This window comes from Gossypium arboreum, chromosome 9, assembly GCF_025698485.1.
Source record: "Gossypium arboreum isolate Shixiya-1 chromosome 9, ASM2569848v2, whole genome shotgun sequence".
NCBI lineage: Eukaryota > Viridiplantae > Streptophyta > Magnoliopsida > Malvales > Malvaceae > Gossypium > Gossypium arboreum.
This window is the reverse complement of record NC_069078.1, coordinates 89,100,646-89,119,105: the sequence shown is the minus strand read 5'-3', so window position 1 is coordinate 89,119,105 and position 18,460 is coordinate 89,100,646. Positions and strand designations below refer to the sequence as shown.

The following is an 18,460-nucleotide window of genomic DNA, read 5'->3' as shown; positions in this document are numbered from 1 at the left end:
TTGTAATTTTGTAACTTTTAAAAATGTTTTATAAAAAAAATTAAACTGTAAAAGAGCAAAGAATTGAAAACTTTCTATTGGCGTAGGCAAAGCAAATAAAAGGATCATATCATATAACAATCATTTTAACATTCCAATAATCTAAATGAAAACTTTCAAGTAGTTTATTAATTACTTTATAACTTTTTAAATTTAAGTGATCAAAACATAAAATTTTAATAATTTAATGACTTTTGATATAATTTATCTTATTATTTACTGAGTTTAATTGAATCGTAATTAAATTCTATTTTAATTGTAAATTTACCAATAACTCGTTAATTTTAAAAATAAAAATATTATTTTAATTATTAATTTATATTTTTATGTAAATTTTAAAAACTAACTCAGTTTTATTATTTAAAATTATATTAATTTTTAATATCAACTTTTTTTATTTTATTACATATTTTTTCAAACTAATCATTGCATGTCATGATATTTCTTTTTGGTACAAATTGCATGTCATAATACATATTATATTTAATTTGCATTAGATCCATACTAATATCGCATTTGTACTACTATTTCGTGTCCAAAATTGAGTAAAAATTTATTCATGTTTTTGACTCTATAGTCAACTCTAACCCAGTATAAATTTAAAAGTTCAATTTCTAAAATATATTTTATTTATTTAATATTTAGTATATAGTTCTCTTGCTACCTTATAAATTAATTCTTTTAAAACTTATATTATATTATGGTTTTAATTTTGATATTAATTACATAATATATACATATAAATATGTTATAAACGTAAAAAATATTTGATTATTAAAATTCAAGTTTTTAAATAAATTTAATAATTTTTATTTAATCCCATCCGATAAGCCTTGACTAACCTATTTTCACTTTATTTTGTTTATTTCTTTTTTTCACTTTATTTGTGTGACTATATTATGTTGACCCGATCCGTATCCTAAATTAGAGATCCGACCCGATTCCATGGTTGTAAACACCGAATATGTATTTGTGGGAAATTGTGGCGGATAAGTTAGAGAGATAGATAAGACATTAAAAAACAGGCTAACCAATCATAACTGAAATGTTTCTGTTAAAGAGCTAAGAAGCAAAAAAAAAAAAAAAAAAAGCTGAAGCTAAAATCACAGCTTGATAATGGCTTCCACCGCCATTTCTCTTTCTTTACCAACATTTCCTTCATCTTCTTCAACTGTTAAAGCTAAACCTTCTATATTCAGTCACCACCATTTATTCATTGCAAAGAACGTACCATCTTCTTCACTCTTTAGTTCTTCAACGAAGATAACGAAGCAAATTCGTACTGCCTTCAAGATCAAATGCTCATCGGCTTCTTTTTCGAATACTCTTCCATCTGCTCTTCTTTTTGACTGCGATGGTGTTCTCGTTGATACTGAGAAGGATGGTCACCGGGTTTCGTTTAATGACACTTTCAATGAAGTAAATTCAATTGTTCTTTTTATCTTTTTGGGTCAATTTCTTTTGTAAATTTTGAAATTTAGGGGTTCTTGTTTTTTGGTGAAAATTTTGCAGAAAGAATTGGGTGTTACTTGGGATGTAGATTTGTATGGAGAGTTGCTCAAAATTGGTGGTGGGAAAGAAAGGTAATCTAATATCTTCTAGTACTTTTTCTTTTCTTTTCTTTTTTCAAATTAATTCAAATTTGAAGTTCTCTGCAGCTGTGTTTGGAAGCATGAAATTGAAATTTTGGATTTGCGTATCATTTGTTATGTAAATTGTGAGAATGATATGAATGTATAAATTAGTTAGGATTCAATTTGGTTATATTTTTGAAAAGTATAAAAATATGGATTTTGAATTTCAGAAATATTTAGGGCAGACAAATGAAAGAATTTGAAAAATAATCATTAATACTACATTTATATGTATTTTATTACACATTTTATGCATGAATTTGACACTTTGAATTTGGAGATCATTTTATCACACACTAATATTACTAGCCAATAAAACCTGTAATGATTGATTCTGATCGAAACGGTTAGATATAATTTATTGTAATTTCAAAAAATTCTAAATCAAATCTAAGTTACCAAAAGCAAACTCAGATAATTCTGTGTTTTGTAGGATGACAGCTTACTTTAACAAGACAGGTTGGCCAGATAAAGCTCCAAAGAGTGAAGAAGAAAGAAAAGCATTCATTGCTTCACTTCATAAACGAAAAACCGAGTTGTTCATGGCTCTTATCGAAAATAGATTGCTACCTCTTCGTCCCGGTGTAGCCAAGTTAGTCCCTCTCTTACTTCTATTAATCCATGCAGTCTTGTTTGACATTTGTGTTCAACGCATATTCAGAATGATATGATCTTCCAAAAGTTTGCGGGAGATATACCCGTATGCCATATCCAACACTTAGTCGAGTCCAGTTAACATTGGACTTCATAGCTTGAATATTTGTGTTTGGTATAGCATTCACTTAATTGTTTAGAGGATTCAAGTTAATCATAAATGTGATATGTTTACAAAGAATAACTTAGAGAAAGTTCGGTATCTGGCACATACGCTTATCCGACACTCATCTTAGTTCAGGTAACGTTGGATTTAGTTACTCAAGTTTTTGTGTTTAGCATAACATTCACTAAATTATTTAGAGGATTCAAGTTAACTATAAATGTGACTCTTTAGCATGTTTACTAATAATAGCTTAGAAAAGTTGAGTATGTGAACATATACCCATATCTGGCATTTGCCCTAGTCCAGGTAACATTGCATTTTATGACTCAAACTGTTTGTTAGATATAATATTCAAGGATTTGGGTTCATAATAAACGTCATTCTTTAGTACGTTTGCAAAGAATAACTTAAGAAAAAGTTAGTATATGAGACACATACACATATTTGGCAGTCACCCGAATCCAATAACATTGCATTTAATTACTCAAATGTTTTTGTTTTAGCATAATAACATTCATTTAATTTAGTTTTACTAGAAGATTTAGTCTTATTTTGAGATATTTTAGATTTCCAGATTCTAGCCCTTTTGAGTTATTTGTAATCATATCAAACAGGTTGATTGATCAAGCTTTGGGGGAAGGAGTAAAAGTTGCAGTGTGCAGTACATCCAATGAGAAGGCGGTATGCTAATCAGGTTCTATACAGCTATGATTAACTGTATGATTGATTTCATTTTGCCAAGGATGATTAAATCCAGTCATTTTGAACATAAAAACGCACATAACACATCTATTAGACATGAAAATTATGTAATAAGCACAACACGATGCATTTAGAAGTGATTAACACTGACATGTTTAATATTCGTGGTTAAGACATATTTTAATGGTTTGTGTTGTGTCCATGTTTAATTGTTTACACAATTGACATATTCAGAAAAGCATTACATATACACGGATTGCCAAGTTTATGGATGAGTTTCAGCTATGTTACTCGGGCTCTGGTGTGAGTGTTGGATATGGGTTCAATATTTTCTAAGTTCTTTCAGGTATTTAGAAGATCTTTGAAAGTCATACCCGTATATCCATGTCAAAGTATATGTCGGATATGAGTACTAAAGCAAAATGAAGAGTCCAAGTATGGCATATTTTTGAAGTCTCAAATAAACCAGGCACTGGGGGTTCTTGTTGAATTTTCAGTTCTATTCTTCATGAACAAATCCGTTACACATTACGCATTGAAGTTTGATATTGTCCCTTTAAAAGTTAGATTTATATAAAGACTTTGAGATCATCTTATCATATTTCTTACTATTGAATATTATATATATATGTATGTATGTATGTATGTATATGCTTCTTTTATAGGTCTCTGCAGTAGTTTCTTGTTTACTGGGACCAGAACGTGCAGAAAAAATCCAGATATTTGCTGGAGATGTGGTTCCTCGTAAAAAACCAGATCCAGTGAGTATTTCATCCCTCATTTTGAAATCTAATCGAGTTACATCTAGTTGAAACACATTATTACATGCCTTAAAGCTTCCATCAAGTGCCTAGCTGTAGTACGAATTTGCTGCCACGACCTTCAAAAACAGAAATCAAACTTAGTTTTGGATGTAAAATAAGAAAATGAACTAGGTTAAGATATGCCATAAGTTATTGCACTTTTCATTAATTTGGAACTTAGTCCCTATACTTTTATTTCAAGAAATTTAATCCCTCTACTTTTCATATTTCAAAATGTAGGTTCAACTGTTAACACTGTTGAAATTATTTTGTTAAATTCAGGTTCATTACATATCATGTTTTTAATTAGATAGCTACCCAGTGAGGTTTTTTTTAATTTTAAAATCTGAAAAGTATAGGAACTAAATTCCTAAAAATAAAGGTACAAAGACTAAATTCCAAGTTTGTGAAGATTTTAACCAAAGAATTACTGAAGAGGCTTTCTAAATTCTTGTGTTGTTTGGACTTGGAGTAAGTGTCAGCTATGGGAATATGTCTTATATGGTTCTGCTCAACATTTTCTTTTTTTGATAATTGAGAGCGGGAAAGGGGTTGCTTGGAATCAAACCCAATATCTCATGCCTACAACTTGTCACTCGGTCAAGAGGTTGTTGGAGAATCATATCTTCATACTTGTCTGAAAATGTGTTGGATAAGAGTTCCGGACACAAATATTAATAAAAAAATAAAGAATCGGAGCAACACTAATATGAAAGTGATATCTATTAAATATAGGTAATTAATAAATTAGCTTTTTTCTTGAATTTACTAAAAGTAATGTATTATCTAGTCTTTTAAGTCTTAAAGGCGCCTATAGGCACCCTCTAATTAGACTTTTTCTTTCGATGTGGTTCACAACTGACTCGTTACAGTTTACATAGTTCAAGTTCATTCATACGTATATCTACATGAAGATGGATTAACTTAAAAGAATACATGTTCTTTATGGCAGGCCATATATACATTAGCAGCAAACACTCTCGGTGTTGAACCTTCAAGGTATTGCATCATAACAGAGCCTTCTCCGATGTTTTTCAACGTAAACAATAACAAATTAATCACAAAAACGAAATATTTATGTTCCTTGTATTCGGTTGTGAGTGTTAGACACAAATGTGTGTCCAACAAGAGCCTGTTTAATTTTTTTGGTGAGTCTTCAGAATATCATATATACCTAAGTCTATATATTTGTTGGATACCGATGTTGGACAGGGGTACTCCAAGAAAAATAAATAGTCCCAATCGCATAGACATGTCAATACTGAAAGATCAGTAAATAGAAAAGCTTATTTATATTCTCTTTTGTTTAACTTACATTTGCTTATATATGTTTTGAGATGAGATCTGATTTTTTTTTCCTTCCCAAATTTGTTCCTTAGCTGTGTTGTTGTAGAAGATAGTGCCATAGGACTTGCTGCTGCCAAAGCTGCCGGAATGACTTGCATAGTGACAAAGAGCGGGTAAATTTCTTTATTAAACGAGACACGTGTGTTTGCAAACTGTAAGCTGAATTGGATCATTAAAATCGATTTTCAGTTTTTCTTTTGTTGAGCCAACTGCTTAAACAGACTGGATGGGTCGGTTCAACAAGGAATCGATCAGTCTGACGGTGGAATCATATACATTTAACTGGAAAACTAGTAAACCGTCCAGAACAAGTAAAAAACCGGAAACTGAGAACCAAAAAACTTCTCAAAAACCGGTAGCAAGATTTTCCAATCATGTCAATGCAGTGCATTAACGATTCATGTTTTAACACTGAGTTTGTCCTATGGTTGCAGTTATACAGCCGATGAAGACTTCTTGAATGCCGATGCAGTGTTCGATTGCATTGGAGATCCACCAGAGGAACGGTTCGATTTGGCATTCTGTGGAAGCCTTCTTGAGAAACAGTATGTTAGTTAATTTTTAAAAAAAAAAAAAACACTCGTTTTGTTTGTATCATTGTTTGTTGAGATCAATGCCTTAATTTCGTTGTCTATAATTGTCAAATTTTTGGCGACGACTACTTGAAAAATCACTTTAAATCTGGAAATTTAGATTCCCATTTGAAGCTTCAATTTGTTGTTCTTGGTTTTCAATGGTTGGTTCAAGCTGAAACTGCTAAAAAAATTGCAATAATGCAAAGGTATAACATACACACGTGTATATATATAGGTGAATGTACCTGAGAGATTATTGTATTATAAGATCAAATTAGTCCCTCTATTGTTAAATAAATCAATTTAATTCTTGTACTATTAAAAAGAATAAAATAAGATCAAATTAAAATAAAGTTAAAATTTACTATTTAAAAACATCATATGCTATTTAATAGAGTTAATATTTTCAAAATATTTTTATACAATAAAATGTTAGCTATTTTATAATTTGAACTTATTTGATTCTTTTTAATAATATACTAATCAAATTAATCTATTTCATAATAGAAGGATTAATTTAATCCAACCCTTATAATATTACAACCTCCCAAGTACTTTAACATATATGAACCCACAAAAATTCTCAAGGTACAAATTTTTTTTTTTTGAAAAATTGAACTTTTATCTGTGATATATAATCGTATTTGACAAACCCAAGTTTTGCAGTATCATGGTTAAACATCCATTCCATGTACAAACAATTAGAAACATACTCATATTTGACAAACCCGACTTATAATTTATAGTAACATAGTTTAATATCCATTCCTTGTATGGATAAGTAGTGGATCATGTCCAAGTACAGACAATCCCATTCTTATCTGCAGAGGCTAATGGTTTTCCAAGTCCACTCCATGTACAAGACAGAACAGGTGCAGTATGTTCCTTCAAAGTGCTTACTATGTCGGCTTTCGATATCGACCAAATGCATATGGATCCATCAGCAGACCCAGCAGCAATATAATTGTCATCCGGACTAATACACGAGCGACTCCAATTTGATGCTACCCTATTTCCGGTTGCTCTGAATGTACCACAAGCTTCCAAAGATCGTACATCGAATAAATTATGCACATTATCCCTACCACTCGTTAATACGACATTTCCGTTTCGGGACAGAGAGATAGATGTGATGGGAAGTGAATGTGCCGCGACTTCGCTAAGTAATTTTCCGGTCCGAATGTCCCATAAACGGAGATTCCCGTCGACATGACCTGAGCATATAGTCAGTCCATCTGTGCTGAAGCAAAGTGCATTGCAGTTGCTGTGGAAAATTATCGTGTTGGTGCAGTAACCTTTCTGCAGATCCCACACTTTTATCGTTCGATCATAAGCAGCACTCACGACATGACGACTCGAAACTTTGCTTACATCTACGGCACAGACTTTATCTGTGTGACCTGTGAGAGTATGTCGGATCCGTCCCGAGCTGACATCCCATACAAACAAGTTGTTTGAACTACTTGCTGCTATTACGAATCTATTGTCATGAGTAATTGCAAGATCAAGGACAGAACCAAGGCAACCGGAAAAGTTATGGGTTAAAGATCCGGTACCGGTGTCCCACATTTTGACCGATCGATCCTGTCCCCCACTGATCAATTTGCCGGAATTGTACTCAAACAGTATGGAAGCACAACCACCTTCATGTGCATTGATCCTGTGTGAGCAAACAGAAGGAACGGTTGATTCCGCAAAGAACTCAGCACCGTCTTCGCTTCTACGGACAATACCATCCACTTGTTCTCGGGCAAGTTTTTCTAAACCACTGGCCTTTAGCCGCTCAATTATATCTTCGTAAAGCGCATTTGCCTAAATTAATTATAGAAAAACGAAAGTAACCACTAATATTGTAATCTAAAACACAAGGACTGAAAAATAAAGGTTAAAGCACCTGAGAGGTCCCTGTATTATAGACTAGATCAAGTTAGTCCCTCTATTATTAAATGAATCAATTTAGTCCTTATACTATTAAAAAGAATCAAGTAAGTCCACTCGTAACAAAGTTAATATTTATTGCATAAAAAATGTCTTAAAAATTAACAGAAGATTTCATTTACAGAACTGTAAAAACTTTAAAAATATTAACTCAGTTAAACAATAAATGATATTTTTAAATAGTAAATGTCAACTCTATTCCAATTTGGAATTATTTGATTCTTTTTAATAGTACACGGACAACATTTTCCCATTTAATAATAGAGAGACTAATTTGATCAAGTTCCTATAATAGAGGGACCTCTAAGGTACATTCACCGAAAAATAAATTATGCTCTGTCAGAACCGAGCGTGACAACGATATACCATACCTCGTTAAGCCGTTCAGCATCCTGCATTTTTTGAAGCATCCAACGATCAACTAACATCTTATTTTCAGCCTCTGCGTTTTTAGCTTTAATAGCCATTTGTTCTAATTGAGCTTTCAGTTCTTGATGCTCGACCATCAACAATTCCAAAGCTCGAATTTTTTCTTCTAAATCTGTCTTTAGCTGAGAGCACTCATCCCTGCAAGAATAAACAGTCTGTCAATTATTCCGTTCACAGCTACTTCAAATCTAGAAATCTAGCACACACTATAAGAAGGAACACAAACCGAACCTGGTTTGGTTCAATTCCTTCTCCAATTCGGCAATAGCCATTTCTTTCTCTTGTAGAGAAGCTTTTAAAGCTCGAGATTCAGCTACTTCAACCACTAGTTGCTCGGACAATCTAGACTGTGCTTTGTAACATTGTTGAAGTTCCATTTCCAAGTTTTCTGCTTTCTCTTTCCATTCCGAACCCTACAAAGAAATTCACCAAGTGCCTATGTTACTCAAACTCTTCAATTTTCATGAAGTATCCATGTTTAACACTCATGTTCAACGTCTATTCAAACATAGGTACGGAGATATGATCCACATATCCATGGAAAACATACAAAAAGTTGAACATACCTATACCCAAAACTCACCCCACTCCAAAAAACATATCCAATTACCAAACATTTATTTTGTTCTGACACTTCATTTTACTTGAAGTATCTGTGCCCAATATATATGGAACATAGCTGCGGAACTTTCTAAAAAACCAAACATACACTAATTCAAATCCGAAATTTGCACCCAAGTCTAAATAACATATCCAAAAATCCAAGAAAAACTTCGACAAAATTGAATATATCCATATTCGACACTCACACCCAAGTACAAATAACATATCCAATTACCAAATATCTATTTTGTTCCACCTCTTCATATTACTTTTAGTATCAGTGTCCGATATATATCGAACATAGCAGCAGAACCTTCTAAATGACCGAACATACACTAATTCGGATCCAAAATTCACACCCGAGTCTAAATAGCATATCCCAATATTGCATGGTGCCTTTCTATTCTAATGGAAACCTAATGATTTAACTAATTCCTTAATCCAGAGCCATTTGCTTTCATAATCTTGCAACATAATCATAAACTCCAATATCAAATTGACATTTTTTCTTTTGAAAAAGTAGCAATTTTCAATACATTGTAATCATTAAAAACCCAAAAAAGAAACATACCTGGGAGATGATAGGCCTGGAAAGAGCAATATAAGCAGGAGCATGAGCTCCTTCTTCAATTAAATGCCGTTTCTTTAGCGCCTTAAAAGCGTGGTTTATAGCTTCCCTCGCTAAAACCTCTCGCGACCTGAAAAAGATTGAGCATAATTTGTTTCTTAGCAGAATTTCGTTGACATTAAATGTTTTTTCTTTCAAAAAATTGAACCCAATTAGCTCTCTTTTTTTTCTTTTTGCAGAATGGAAGAAGGAAGTGGGAGATTTGATTGACATACATAATAAGATTGGATGAGAAAAATCGAATTCGGATCGAAATTCGAATTAGGGTTTGGATTTTAGGGGTAAGGGATTGCGAGAGATTGAGAGAAAAAGGATGAGATTACTCAAAAGGGTTCTTCAATGAAATGAAGTTTATAGTCAGATTGTAATTGTGAGATTACTCAAAAGGTATTTCTGGAATATTTTCAAAGTTCACTCTTTCACTTATCCATAGTTTGACCTTTTTAAAAAACTTCTAAATCATTATTGAGTATTAAATAATAAAAAATATATCTATATTATCTATAAAATGAAGGATTGAGTTGATGAGTAAAATTATCAAATTATCCGTATATAATATTATTATAAAATTATTTTCATTGTTTAATAATTGAAAATTATTATTTGGAAATCAAATATAATATCATCAAAATCATATAAATATCCTTACCACTTCACTAATAATCATTCATATATTTTTATAAATATTTTCGTTTATTTATATCATGATTCATTAGTAATATAAAATTTAGTAAAATATATTTTACAAAGGTATTTATATTAATAAAAATAAATTTAAATGTTTTTATTTGTGAAATAATTAATTTTGAGTGAATTTTTATATTTAAGTTAAAATATGTTTCAGGTTTTTTTATTTGTTTGTATGTTTGAAATTTAATTCTATTATTTTTATTTTTATTTTCAGGATTCAAAATTCAGATTTAATTGTTAACTCTATTAAAATTTTTCTGTTAAATTTAGTGTTTGAAATAAAAAAATTGACTTATAATCTTGTAAAAAAGCGTTAGAATTTAAGAAAAGAAATTTCTAACTATATTAACAAATAAATTTAATATTTTATATTTGAAAATATAAAACTAAGTTTAAAATATATGAATGCATGGAATTAAACCATATTTTAACTTAGTGATCATTTTTATTTTATTTCAGGTTTTATGGATGCTTTTAGGAAGGGGAAAAGTTGTAATCACTTCAAAACTTTAACCCTTCCAAAATAATAAAATTTCAGTTTAGTCTCTTTAAAATATGTAATACAATTATAAAATTATACCTTTAACCCCTAAATTACCAAGTTTATAACACAATTAATAAACAACAAAATCTGAAAATTATAGTGAAACAATAGTTGTTAATTACAAGCTTTTTCAGTTTTCCACAACATGAACATGCAGGTTAGATTCTTTTTTTTTCATTCAAAATCAAAGATCAACAAATCTAAAACATATACCAAACCCTACTTTTGTAACCATATTTTGTCCGACCATTGCGACACCTACAACCCGTAAAACACCTTCATCGTCGTGCAGCTTTCGAAGATTCAAAATACAAATTCTAAAAACAATTTAAGTTATCAGTCCAAAACAATCCCACCATTTCTTTTTTTTCTTTTTTTTACCCTGTTTCAGCTTTTTCTCTATTCCTTCCACCCACTCGGATCGAAGAACTCAGTAAACCCAATTTTTACGAGCGTCTAAACTGCTGGAATTCTATCTATCCAATCAACACTCTTCCTTCCTTTCTCTAGCTGAAGGTCGACGCTTCTCCGAGATTTCTCGTGGTATTCCACACTTCGACGTGATCTCTCCATCCTTTCCATCTGGTCTAGTGATGTTCTAAGCTTTTCAAGCTTGTCCATGTTATTGAATTTGTTGTGCTCATGAACTTTCAGCTTTTCAGGCCTATCGATGCTTTTCCTTGGTTTTTCCCGGGTATCGGTGCTTTTCCTTGGCTTGTCCCGGGTATCGGTGCTTTTCCTTGGTTTCTCCCTGCGGTCGATACTTCTTCTCGGAGCCTCAAAATATTCAGTACTTTGCCTAGACTGTTCAATACCATCTGTACTTTTCCGAGAAGCATTTCTTCGAGAAGGTGACTTCTCAACTGTTGAGATGAATTTCTTGAGATGCCTAATATAATCCGGGTACAGTTCCAAATCACAGTGATTTCCTCCTTTCACCCATAACGGTTCGTATTTTTCTTGGCACAGTTCCCAAAGTTGCTTCCCATGAGAGCAGTCAACAACGTCATCATTAGTTCCCTATATTCCGATACCAGTATGAAATCACCAAAGTTAATGCCAGTTGCCCATCGTAGATATTCCTTGTAATTTATAAATACCTGCATGCATGCATACATACATACACACACACACAAAAGAGCGCGCACACAACAAGTTTCTCGCGTATATCTCGAACAGTTGAAGAAGCAAACATGACCATTTGATATCAAATTTTCGAATTAAGAGTAAAGCTTCATCATCCAATTCCTCTTTAATTGCATTCGAATTAAAACCTACACTTTTTTCTCAAAATCATCATCTTAACTTCACTATATTAGTACCCTATATGGGGTATGTATTCGACATGAGTATGTTCAATTTTTCTTTTCCTTTATGTGTAGGACACGGATACTTTGGAGTAACATACTAGTACCTTCTTCCAACAATAACACAGGTTTTGCACTAATTGAGGATAAAAAAAAAGAAAAAAGCATAATGTCAAATTTAACCCTTAACGTTCACATCTTCTATTAATTTGACCTTTATTCCTTTTTTGAGCTAAATTTGGCCCTCAACATTTTAAAAAGAGTTAAACTTGACCATCAACCTTTTAAAAAAAAATTGAATACATTTTTTTAATAAAAATATTGACTAAAATGTTAAATTTTTAAACATGACAACCCACATATCAATTCACGTGTACTCTATGCTATTTTTTTGAATTTTTATGAACTTTTTTAAAAATTTTTATCATTTTTAAATTACTTGTTGACATGGTAGATAAGACAAATAACGCCATGTTAGCACAAAGTGCACGTGAACTGCCACACCAGCAACGTTAAAAGCATTTCTATTAAAGACAAGCAATTTGACTCCTTTTTAATGATTAATGACCAAATTTAGCTTTAAAAAAGGGCCAAATTGATAGAAAATGTAAATTTTAAAAGCTAAATTTATCATTATGCCTAAAAAAAACCTAAAAGCAAATAGCATGTAACAATTAATTAAAAATAAGTAGCATTCCCATGATTGTTTCATGCAATTAATGAATGCAAAATATTGATATTGGAGACTTACATGGATTATCAGCACAGGACACTTCACCAATGAGATTTTGTCGATATTCTGCAAATCCATGTAAATCAAGTGGAGGCACACAATGAAACTAAATAGAAATGCTTCAAACATCAGAATTTATAGAACTGAAACGATAAGAGAGCAGAATAGAACCTTGTAGATGTCAAACCAGTAAGAGCGTTTAACAGGATACATGACTCTTAACCCGGATAATAGAGGACTATGCAGAACAACAGCTCTTAATCGAGGTAAACGAGTAGCGAGATCCACAGTAGGGCCACTTCCGACAGACTGACCATACAGGATGATATTTTCTTGCTTGGCACCATAATTCTCTTCAAGACACTTGTATGCAGCTTCGATATCTGCATACGTATTCTGCTCACTTGGCTGAACAAAAGTATGTATATATGAACATTAGAGAGAGCTATACAGATACATCTAATTCAGACACATATTACGAGTAGAAGAATCATGCTACAACTACCTTTCCCGATGATTGTCCATAGCCAGAGTAGTCGTACCTGCAAAGGGTTTTTATTCGTTATGTTCAAATATTCAATTTGGGGGAGGAATACCAGTTTCACAAATTAGTCTTACAAACTGCGCATAATTAAGTATTTCATGGTGGGTGAAGCACAAGCAGCAATGTAACACCAAAACAAAGACCTATATTCTTCTACTTGAAAGTCTGGGCTACTCAAAGTCTGGCGTGAGACTCAGATAATCTTAATTTTTTCCTAAGTTCTCCCATATATTTGGAGGTTAGTCCCTTGGAGTTTTTTAAAATTATAAGTTAGTTTAATGGTAAAACTACACTTCCCCCCCCCCCCCCAACAAGATGAAAAAAATTTCAGTTTAATCCTTTTAAAATTCTAAAATATCAAGCTATACAAAGACAAAATTGTACTTTTAACCCCTTTAAAATTTAATTTTGATTCCCCCAAAGATAAACTTCTAGCTTCGTCCTTGTATATCTACGTACCCGTGTTCAAATGTGTTAGACATGGATGTCAAATACAGGTACTTCAAGAAAAATATAGAGCCAGAACAGCATAGCGGCAAGTCTATTAGAACTGTTTAAGTAACAATACAGTGGAATATACGAACACGAGTAAGCTATATAAGCAGGGGCAAATTTAAAGGGGATGAAAATTTGGCAATTCAGTCCCCTCATAAATATTGGAATTATAAATTAATATGTGGTAAATTTGCACTTTGGCAGTCACAAAAATGAAAAAAAATAATATCTTTTTAGCCCCTTTAAAAATGATAAAATTATATTTTGACCTTCAGAAATTTATAATTCAATTCCGGTCCCCCTAAAAAAGCTTTCTAGATTCGCCCCTGTATATAAGCCTCAATTTGCATTTTTCATAGAAAAAATTGCCTTTCTCTCATACATGACAATTACAACTGCCAAATTCTCCATAACCATAGTATAAACTATTGGCTTCTGTTAAACCCTAGATCTAAAACCGAACATTCGGAAAACCTCGACCGGCTAAAAGGTATATATACCCTTAGTTGATAGCTACGTTGCTCTGATCCGTACTTTTGTTCAATTCATATCCAGACATGTGAACAGGAATACGATCCTCTAAAGATGCTCTAAATACAAGGAAACCTTTGAAATAATTGAACATAGGAACACATTCCCGAGACTCACACGCGAATAACGTAAATCGATAGTATTCTCACAAGAACAACTCAGATTTGCCCTTCTATACCATCCTGCCATTTATTTAACGGATGAAAGCAGGGTAGACAGTGACTAAAATTCCTTGGATACCACCTTCCTACACTGATTTTTTGGGGTTTCGAGTCGATAACAAGAATCACACACAATAACCTTTGAGAAAATAGATCTGAATTAAGAAATTGACCATCACAAGATTTCAAATACTGAATTTCAGCTGAACTATGATTATGAACAACTTAAACAGGTATAATTGAAGCTCAATAAACAAGTAATTTACACAAAAAGGACCCTTGATCAGATCATAAAGACAAAGTAAAGAAAAAATAGAAACTTTCCCAAAAAAACTCATCAAATATGAACACCTTAGCAAAAAAATTAATCATTTGCAAACCAAATTCACAAACCTAAACATGTTGATTAAAAACAAAAGACCAAAATTTGCAAAAAGAGAGAAGTAAATCCATACCCCATGAGATTGACTCTCAAGTGGATGCTGAGTTCGATGAAAAGTTCATACATTTGGCCAATATCAGCGGCGTTCCCATGAGAATAAAGCAGGGTCGACGTAGCCATGGGGTGCCTAACGTAAACGGCCACGATTTCATTGCCACGGCGAGTAGGGAGACGCAAAACGTCGACGTTTTCGCGGTGGGGGAAAGGGTCCAACACCAAAATCCCAGTCTCTTCATCCTTAATTAACTTGTATGAAGGCGGACTGGGTGGGAAAAAGGCAAACTTAGCAGCCATTGATGACGTCACCCCACCCATTTTAACTTCCTCAAGTCTCTCTCCCCCAAAATCTTTTTCTCTTCCTTTTGCACAAAAAAAATAAAATTGGGGTTTTGGATTGAAACTTAGAATCAAAAGAAGATTGAGGAGAAGAAGACGATGAACATTTTTTTTTTTTTAAATTTCCTTTTTTTTTTAAATAAATTTCTTTGTTCTTTCCTTTTCAGAGGATGTTTTCTTTTGGCGTCTGCTTAGTAAAGACTAAAAGAGAGAGAGATAGAGACAGGCAGTGATAAAATCACCGCGCTGTCACTTAAAAATAGATGTCCGTACTCCTTACTTTAGCGTGTGTGAACTGTGTTTGTCCTTAAATTCATGTGGCGGGGTTTTTTTTAGAAATTGCTTTCCCCTTTTTCAGGGTTAATATACAGTTGAGTATCTAAATTTAGTTTTAATATTTAATTTAGTATCTAAATTTTACTTTAATATTCAATTAGGTGCCTAGCCCAAACAGCATTATATAGAGTAATGAATATTTGAAACATGCTTTAGGATCAAATTGGAAAAACAAAGTTAAATTCAAGTACTAAAATAAGACAAAAAGCTCATGAAATAAATTAACATTAAAACCAAACTCATATATCAAATATTGTATTAATCATTTTTTTAATATATAATAACTGGCTAGTCAAGTTGATCCTTTAAACGGGTGGCAAGCTCTTGATAATTTTTTCCATTCACAATACTCAAGACTTTACTTAAAAGTATCGGACTTCTTATCACTCAACTTTCATGTTGGTTTTTTAGTTTAGATAAATAGTTTAACTTTTATTTATTGTCTTTGCTATTAAACTCTTCTATATTATTTTGATATTTAGCCTTTAGGATCTCTTTTATATTATTTTGTCTATAGAGTTAAATGAAAGTTAATTAAATTTTTAGAATCAAGTTATCCTTTGATTATAGACATAATAAAAGAATCTGTTTAAATTAAATTATAAATATATTATTATATTAAAAATCTAAAAATTTATTTTTCATGTTTTTTAAACAACAAAAAATTTATTGACAAAATTAACAAAGTCTATCGAGTCCTTAAATGAAATAAAGGAAAAATAGAAGGACAAAAGATACAAAAACTAACATTTTTCTAAATTAAAAAACTGGTTTCACCCAGGTTGTCCCATTTTTATTACACGTGGCTATATGATTTCCGATTGAAGCAATTCCAACAACAAAAGGTCGGGGACCATTTTATTTATTTTGATTTTGATTTTTTATGGAAAATTTTATAATATATTTTTAATGTCAACTCAGAGTTTATTTATGGGCACGGCGGTGATTCAATAAATGTAAGCTCGCAGGTGTTCGCTTGTTTGTATAATTGTGATACGTGTATCCTTACTTCTTTTAGGGTATTTAGAAATGAATTTTAAAAATTAGAATTGAATTATAAATTTTAAAACGTTTGAAATATAATTTTATTATATATTAATTTAAGATTTTTAAATATATAAAGGGTTTTAGTGAAATATTATTATGTATAAATTTATAATTTAATAATTTATAAGTGGAAAAATTATAATTATCCATTTTAGAAGCCAAGGGCCCTTTTACATTTGTCTTTGATTTTATTTCATGTATGAATTTTGTTTGGTTTTTCTGAATTTTTGTATGTTGTATTTTAAATTATTTTAGATTTTATTTTTGTAATTGTTTAAAAAATATTTTTACTCACTAATGGATTTTGAAGCTAAATTTTGACATCTAACTAAAATTTTCAAAAAAAAGAAGAATTTAATGAGATTTTAAAAAATGAGTTTCTAATTAAAAATTTTGATGAGATTAAAGAAAATTTTGAAAAAAAACTTAATTAAAAAAGAGATAATTAAAATCTTCAAAAATTTGAAGAGGATATATTAAAGTTTTCAACAAAATATATGGTAAACACAAAATCAAATTTTGAACATATATAAAGCAATTTATTAACATATTATCGGTAAATCAAAAATTTTTGTTAGGGGACGAAATTAGATTATAATTTTATGATAGAAAAATATAATTTCACCATTTTAATAGACTATATTTTTATAATTTTAAATAATTAAATCATTTTTTATATTTTAAGGAGGCCAAAGTACAATTTAAACTTTACTAATTTAAAATTTTTAAAAATTTAAAGAGTTCATAAGGAAAAAAAATATTTTAAAGAATGCAAGCCCTACCAGTCCCTCGTTTTGCCACCGGATATTATCTTAAATATTATTGTAATACGAAAAAATGTCATATACATGATATAAATACACAAAATACTAAATCAAATATCATTAATTACTTTTCTTTTAACAATTCATTAATTACTTTATTTTAAATATACATCATTAATCACTTATTAAATCAAACAACCAGAACTTAGTAAGAAAGATTAATGAGGTTTGATCTAATTATTTGTGGCGTACGGAGGCTTCTATAAGGGTATTTATTTATTTATTTTATAGACAATTGATTTTAAGTTGGTGTAGGTGAAATAATTTATTGTTGAATTTAAAAAAAAGCTGTTAAATTTAATGATTTAATTAATTATGGCATAGCTACAAATTATTGCGGAAGAAACATTATGTATTGCTTTTACTGTTAACAGATGAAATAAGGTATGCCAGAATGAATTAAAGATCACAGATGACTAAAAGAGAAAGATGAAAAATAAAATTGAAGATATTAATTCATATCCAAAAATTTAAGCAAATATTCTATACTTGGTGATTTTTTATGTATAAATATATTTATTAAACTTTTATATAAATAATAATTAATGTATTAGGTTCAAATCCAACATTTTTTTTGTGAATTTCTTTTAGATTTTGTTTTAGGAATAATTTTTTTATAAATTTTGTATAAATATATAAAAGACAAAAATATCCTCATAATACTATTTATTACTTATTTTAAAAATAGATTTTAAGTTTTGCAAATTATTATTTTGCTTGATATTTTAAGTAAATAATTATATTTAAAAAGAGGAAGTTGTAATTATGTACATAAGTAGTTATAGTTTTTGACGTGGCATCAGTTGTTTATATATATATATATATATATAAAAGTTATTAAAATAATAATAATAATATTTTAAAGATAGTAAATTAAAAAATAGAGTAAGAGTGCATAAATATCTTGGTTTTGTTGTCTTTCCGTTAATTAAGTTGTGTCCTATGAAATTAAACTCAATTATACACATTATTAATATAGTATAAATATAATGAATAATTCAAAATATTAATA

General features: G+C 30.7%; 3 protein-coding genes across 4 annotated transcripts; 1 reads left to right on the top strand and 2 right to left on the bottom strand.

The window, feature by feature from the left end:
- The first annotated feature begins 1,040 nt into the window (after positions 1-1,040).
- LOC108454323 (CBBY-like protein) lies at positions 1,041-5,998 on the top strand. The gene is made up of 8 exons (XM_017752738.2): positions 1,041-1,458; positions 1,552-1,622; positions 2,107-2,265; positions 3,048-3,114; positions 3,801-3,896; positions 4,891-4,937; positions 5,318-5,398; positions 5,720-5,998. The coding sequence occupies exons 1-8, from the start codon at positions 1,156-1,158 to the stop codon at positions 5,841-5,843; spliced, it is 948 nt and encodes a 315-aa protein (XP_017608227.1). The 5' UTR covers positions 1,041-1,155; the 3' UTR covers positions 5,844-5,998.
- Positions 5,999-6,578: 580 nt separating this feature from the next.
- Positions 6,579-9,929, bottom strand: LOC108457348 (autophagy-related protein 16-like). The gene is made up of 5 exons (XM_017756366.2): positions 9,674-9,929; positions 9,402-9,528; positions 8,459-8,640; positions 8,170-8,365; positions 6,579-7,672 (listed from the first exon to the last, which is right to left on the bottom strand). Coding segments are annotated over exons 1-5 (1,530 nt in total). The 5' UTR covers positions 9,676-9,929; the 3' UTR covers positions 6,579-6,649.
- An 833-nt stretch (positions 9,930-10,762) lies between these two features.
- On the bottom strand, positions 10,763-15,503 carry LOC108457349 (uncharacterized). 2 transcript variants are annotated; one of them, XM_053019119.1, is made up of 5 exons: positions 14,919-15,503; positions 13,238-13,274; positions 12,904-13,140; positions 12,751-12,798; positions 10,763-11,712 (listed from the first exon to the last, which is right to left on the bottom strand). In XM_053019119.1, exons 1-5 carry the CDS (start codon positions 15,218-15,220, stop codon positions 11,149-11,151), a joined length of 1,188 nt encoding a protein of 395 aa, XP_052875079.1. In that variant the 5' UTR covers positions 15,221-15,503; the 3' UTR covers positions 10,763-11,148. The 2 variants fall into 2 exon arrangements, with proteins under 2 accessions (XP_052875079.1, XP_052875080.1); XM_053019120.1 differs by having other exon boundaries at positions 14,970-15,503.
- Between the last annotated feature and the right edge of the window lie 2,957 nt (positions 15,504-18,460).

Bases quoted from the DNA above. Each gene is read 5' to 3' on its own strand.
- LOC108457349 (XM_053019119.1), bottom strand. From the start codon at position 15,220: ATGGGTGGGGTGACGTCATCAATGGCTGCTAAGTTTGCCTTTTTCCCA. The intron at 13,141-13,237 runs GTAGTTGTAGCA...ACTTTTGTTCAG, and splicing joins ATGGACAATCATCGGGAAAG to CCAAGTGAGCAGAATACGTA. The intron at 11,713-12,750 runs GTAAGTCTCCAA...ATCGGAATATAG, and splicing joins GTCCTGTGCTGATAATCCAT to GGAACTAATGATGACGTTGT.
- LOC108454323 (XM_017752738.2), top strand. From the start codon at position 1,156: ATGGCTTCCACCGCCATTTCTCTTTCTTTACCAACATTTCCTTCATCT. The intron at 1,623-2,106 runs GTAATCTAATAT...TGTGTTTTGTAG, and splicing joins ATTGGTGGTGGGAAAGAAAG to GATGACAGCTTACTTTAACA. The intron at 4,938-5,317 runs GTATTGCATCAT...TTTGTTCCTTAG, and splicing joins CTCGGTGTTGAACCTTCAAG to CTGTGTTGTTGTAGAAGATA.
- LOC108457348 (XM_017756366.2), bottom strand. The intron at 8,641-9,401 runs GTATGTTTCTTT...ATTTCTTTGTAG, and splicing joins CCAGGCCTATCATCTCCCAG to GGTTCGGAATGGAAAGAGAA. The intron at 7,673-8,169 runs GTATGGTATATC...TAATTAATTTAG, and splicing joins ATGCTGAACGGCTTAACGAG to GCAAATGCGCTTTACGAAGA.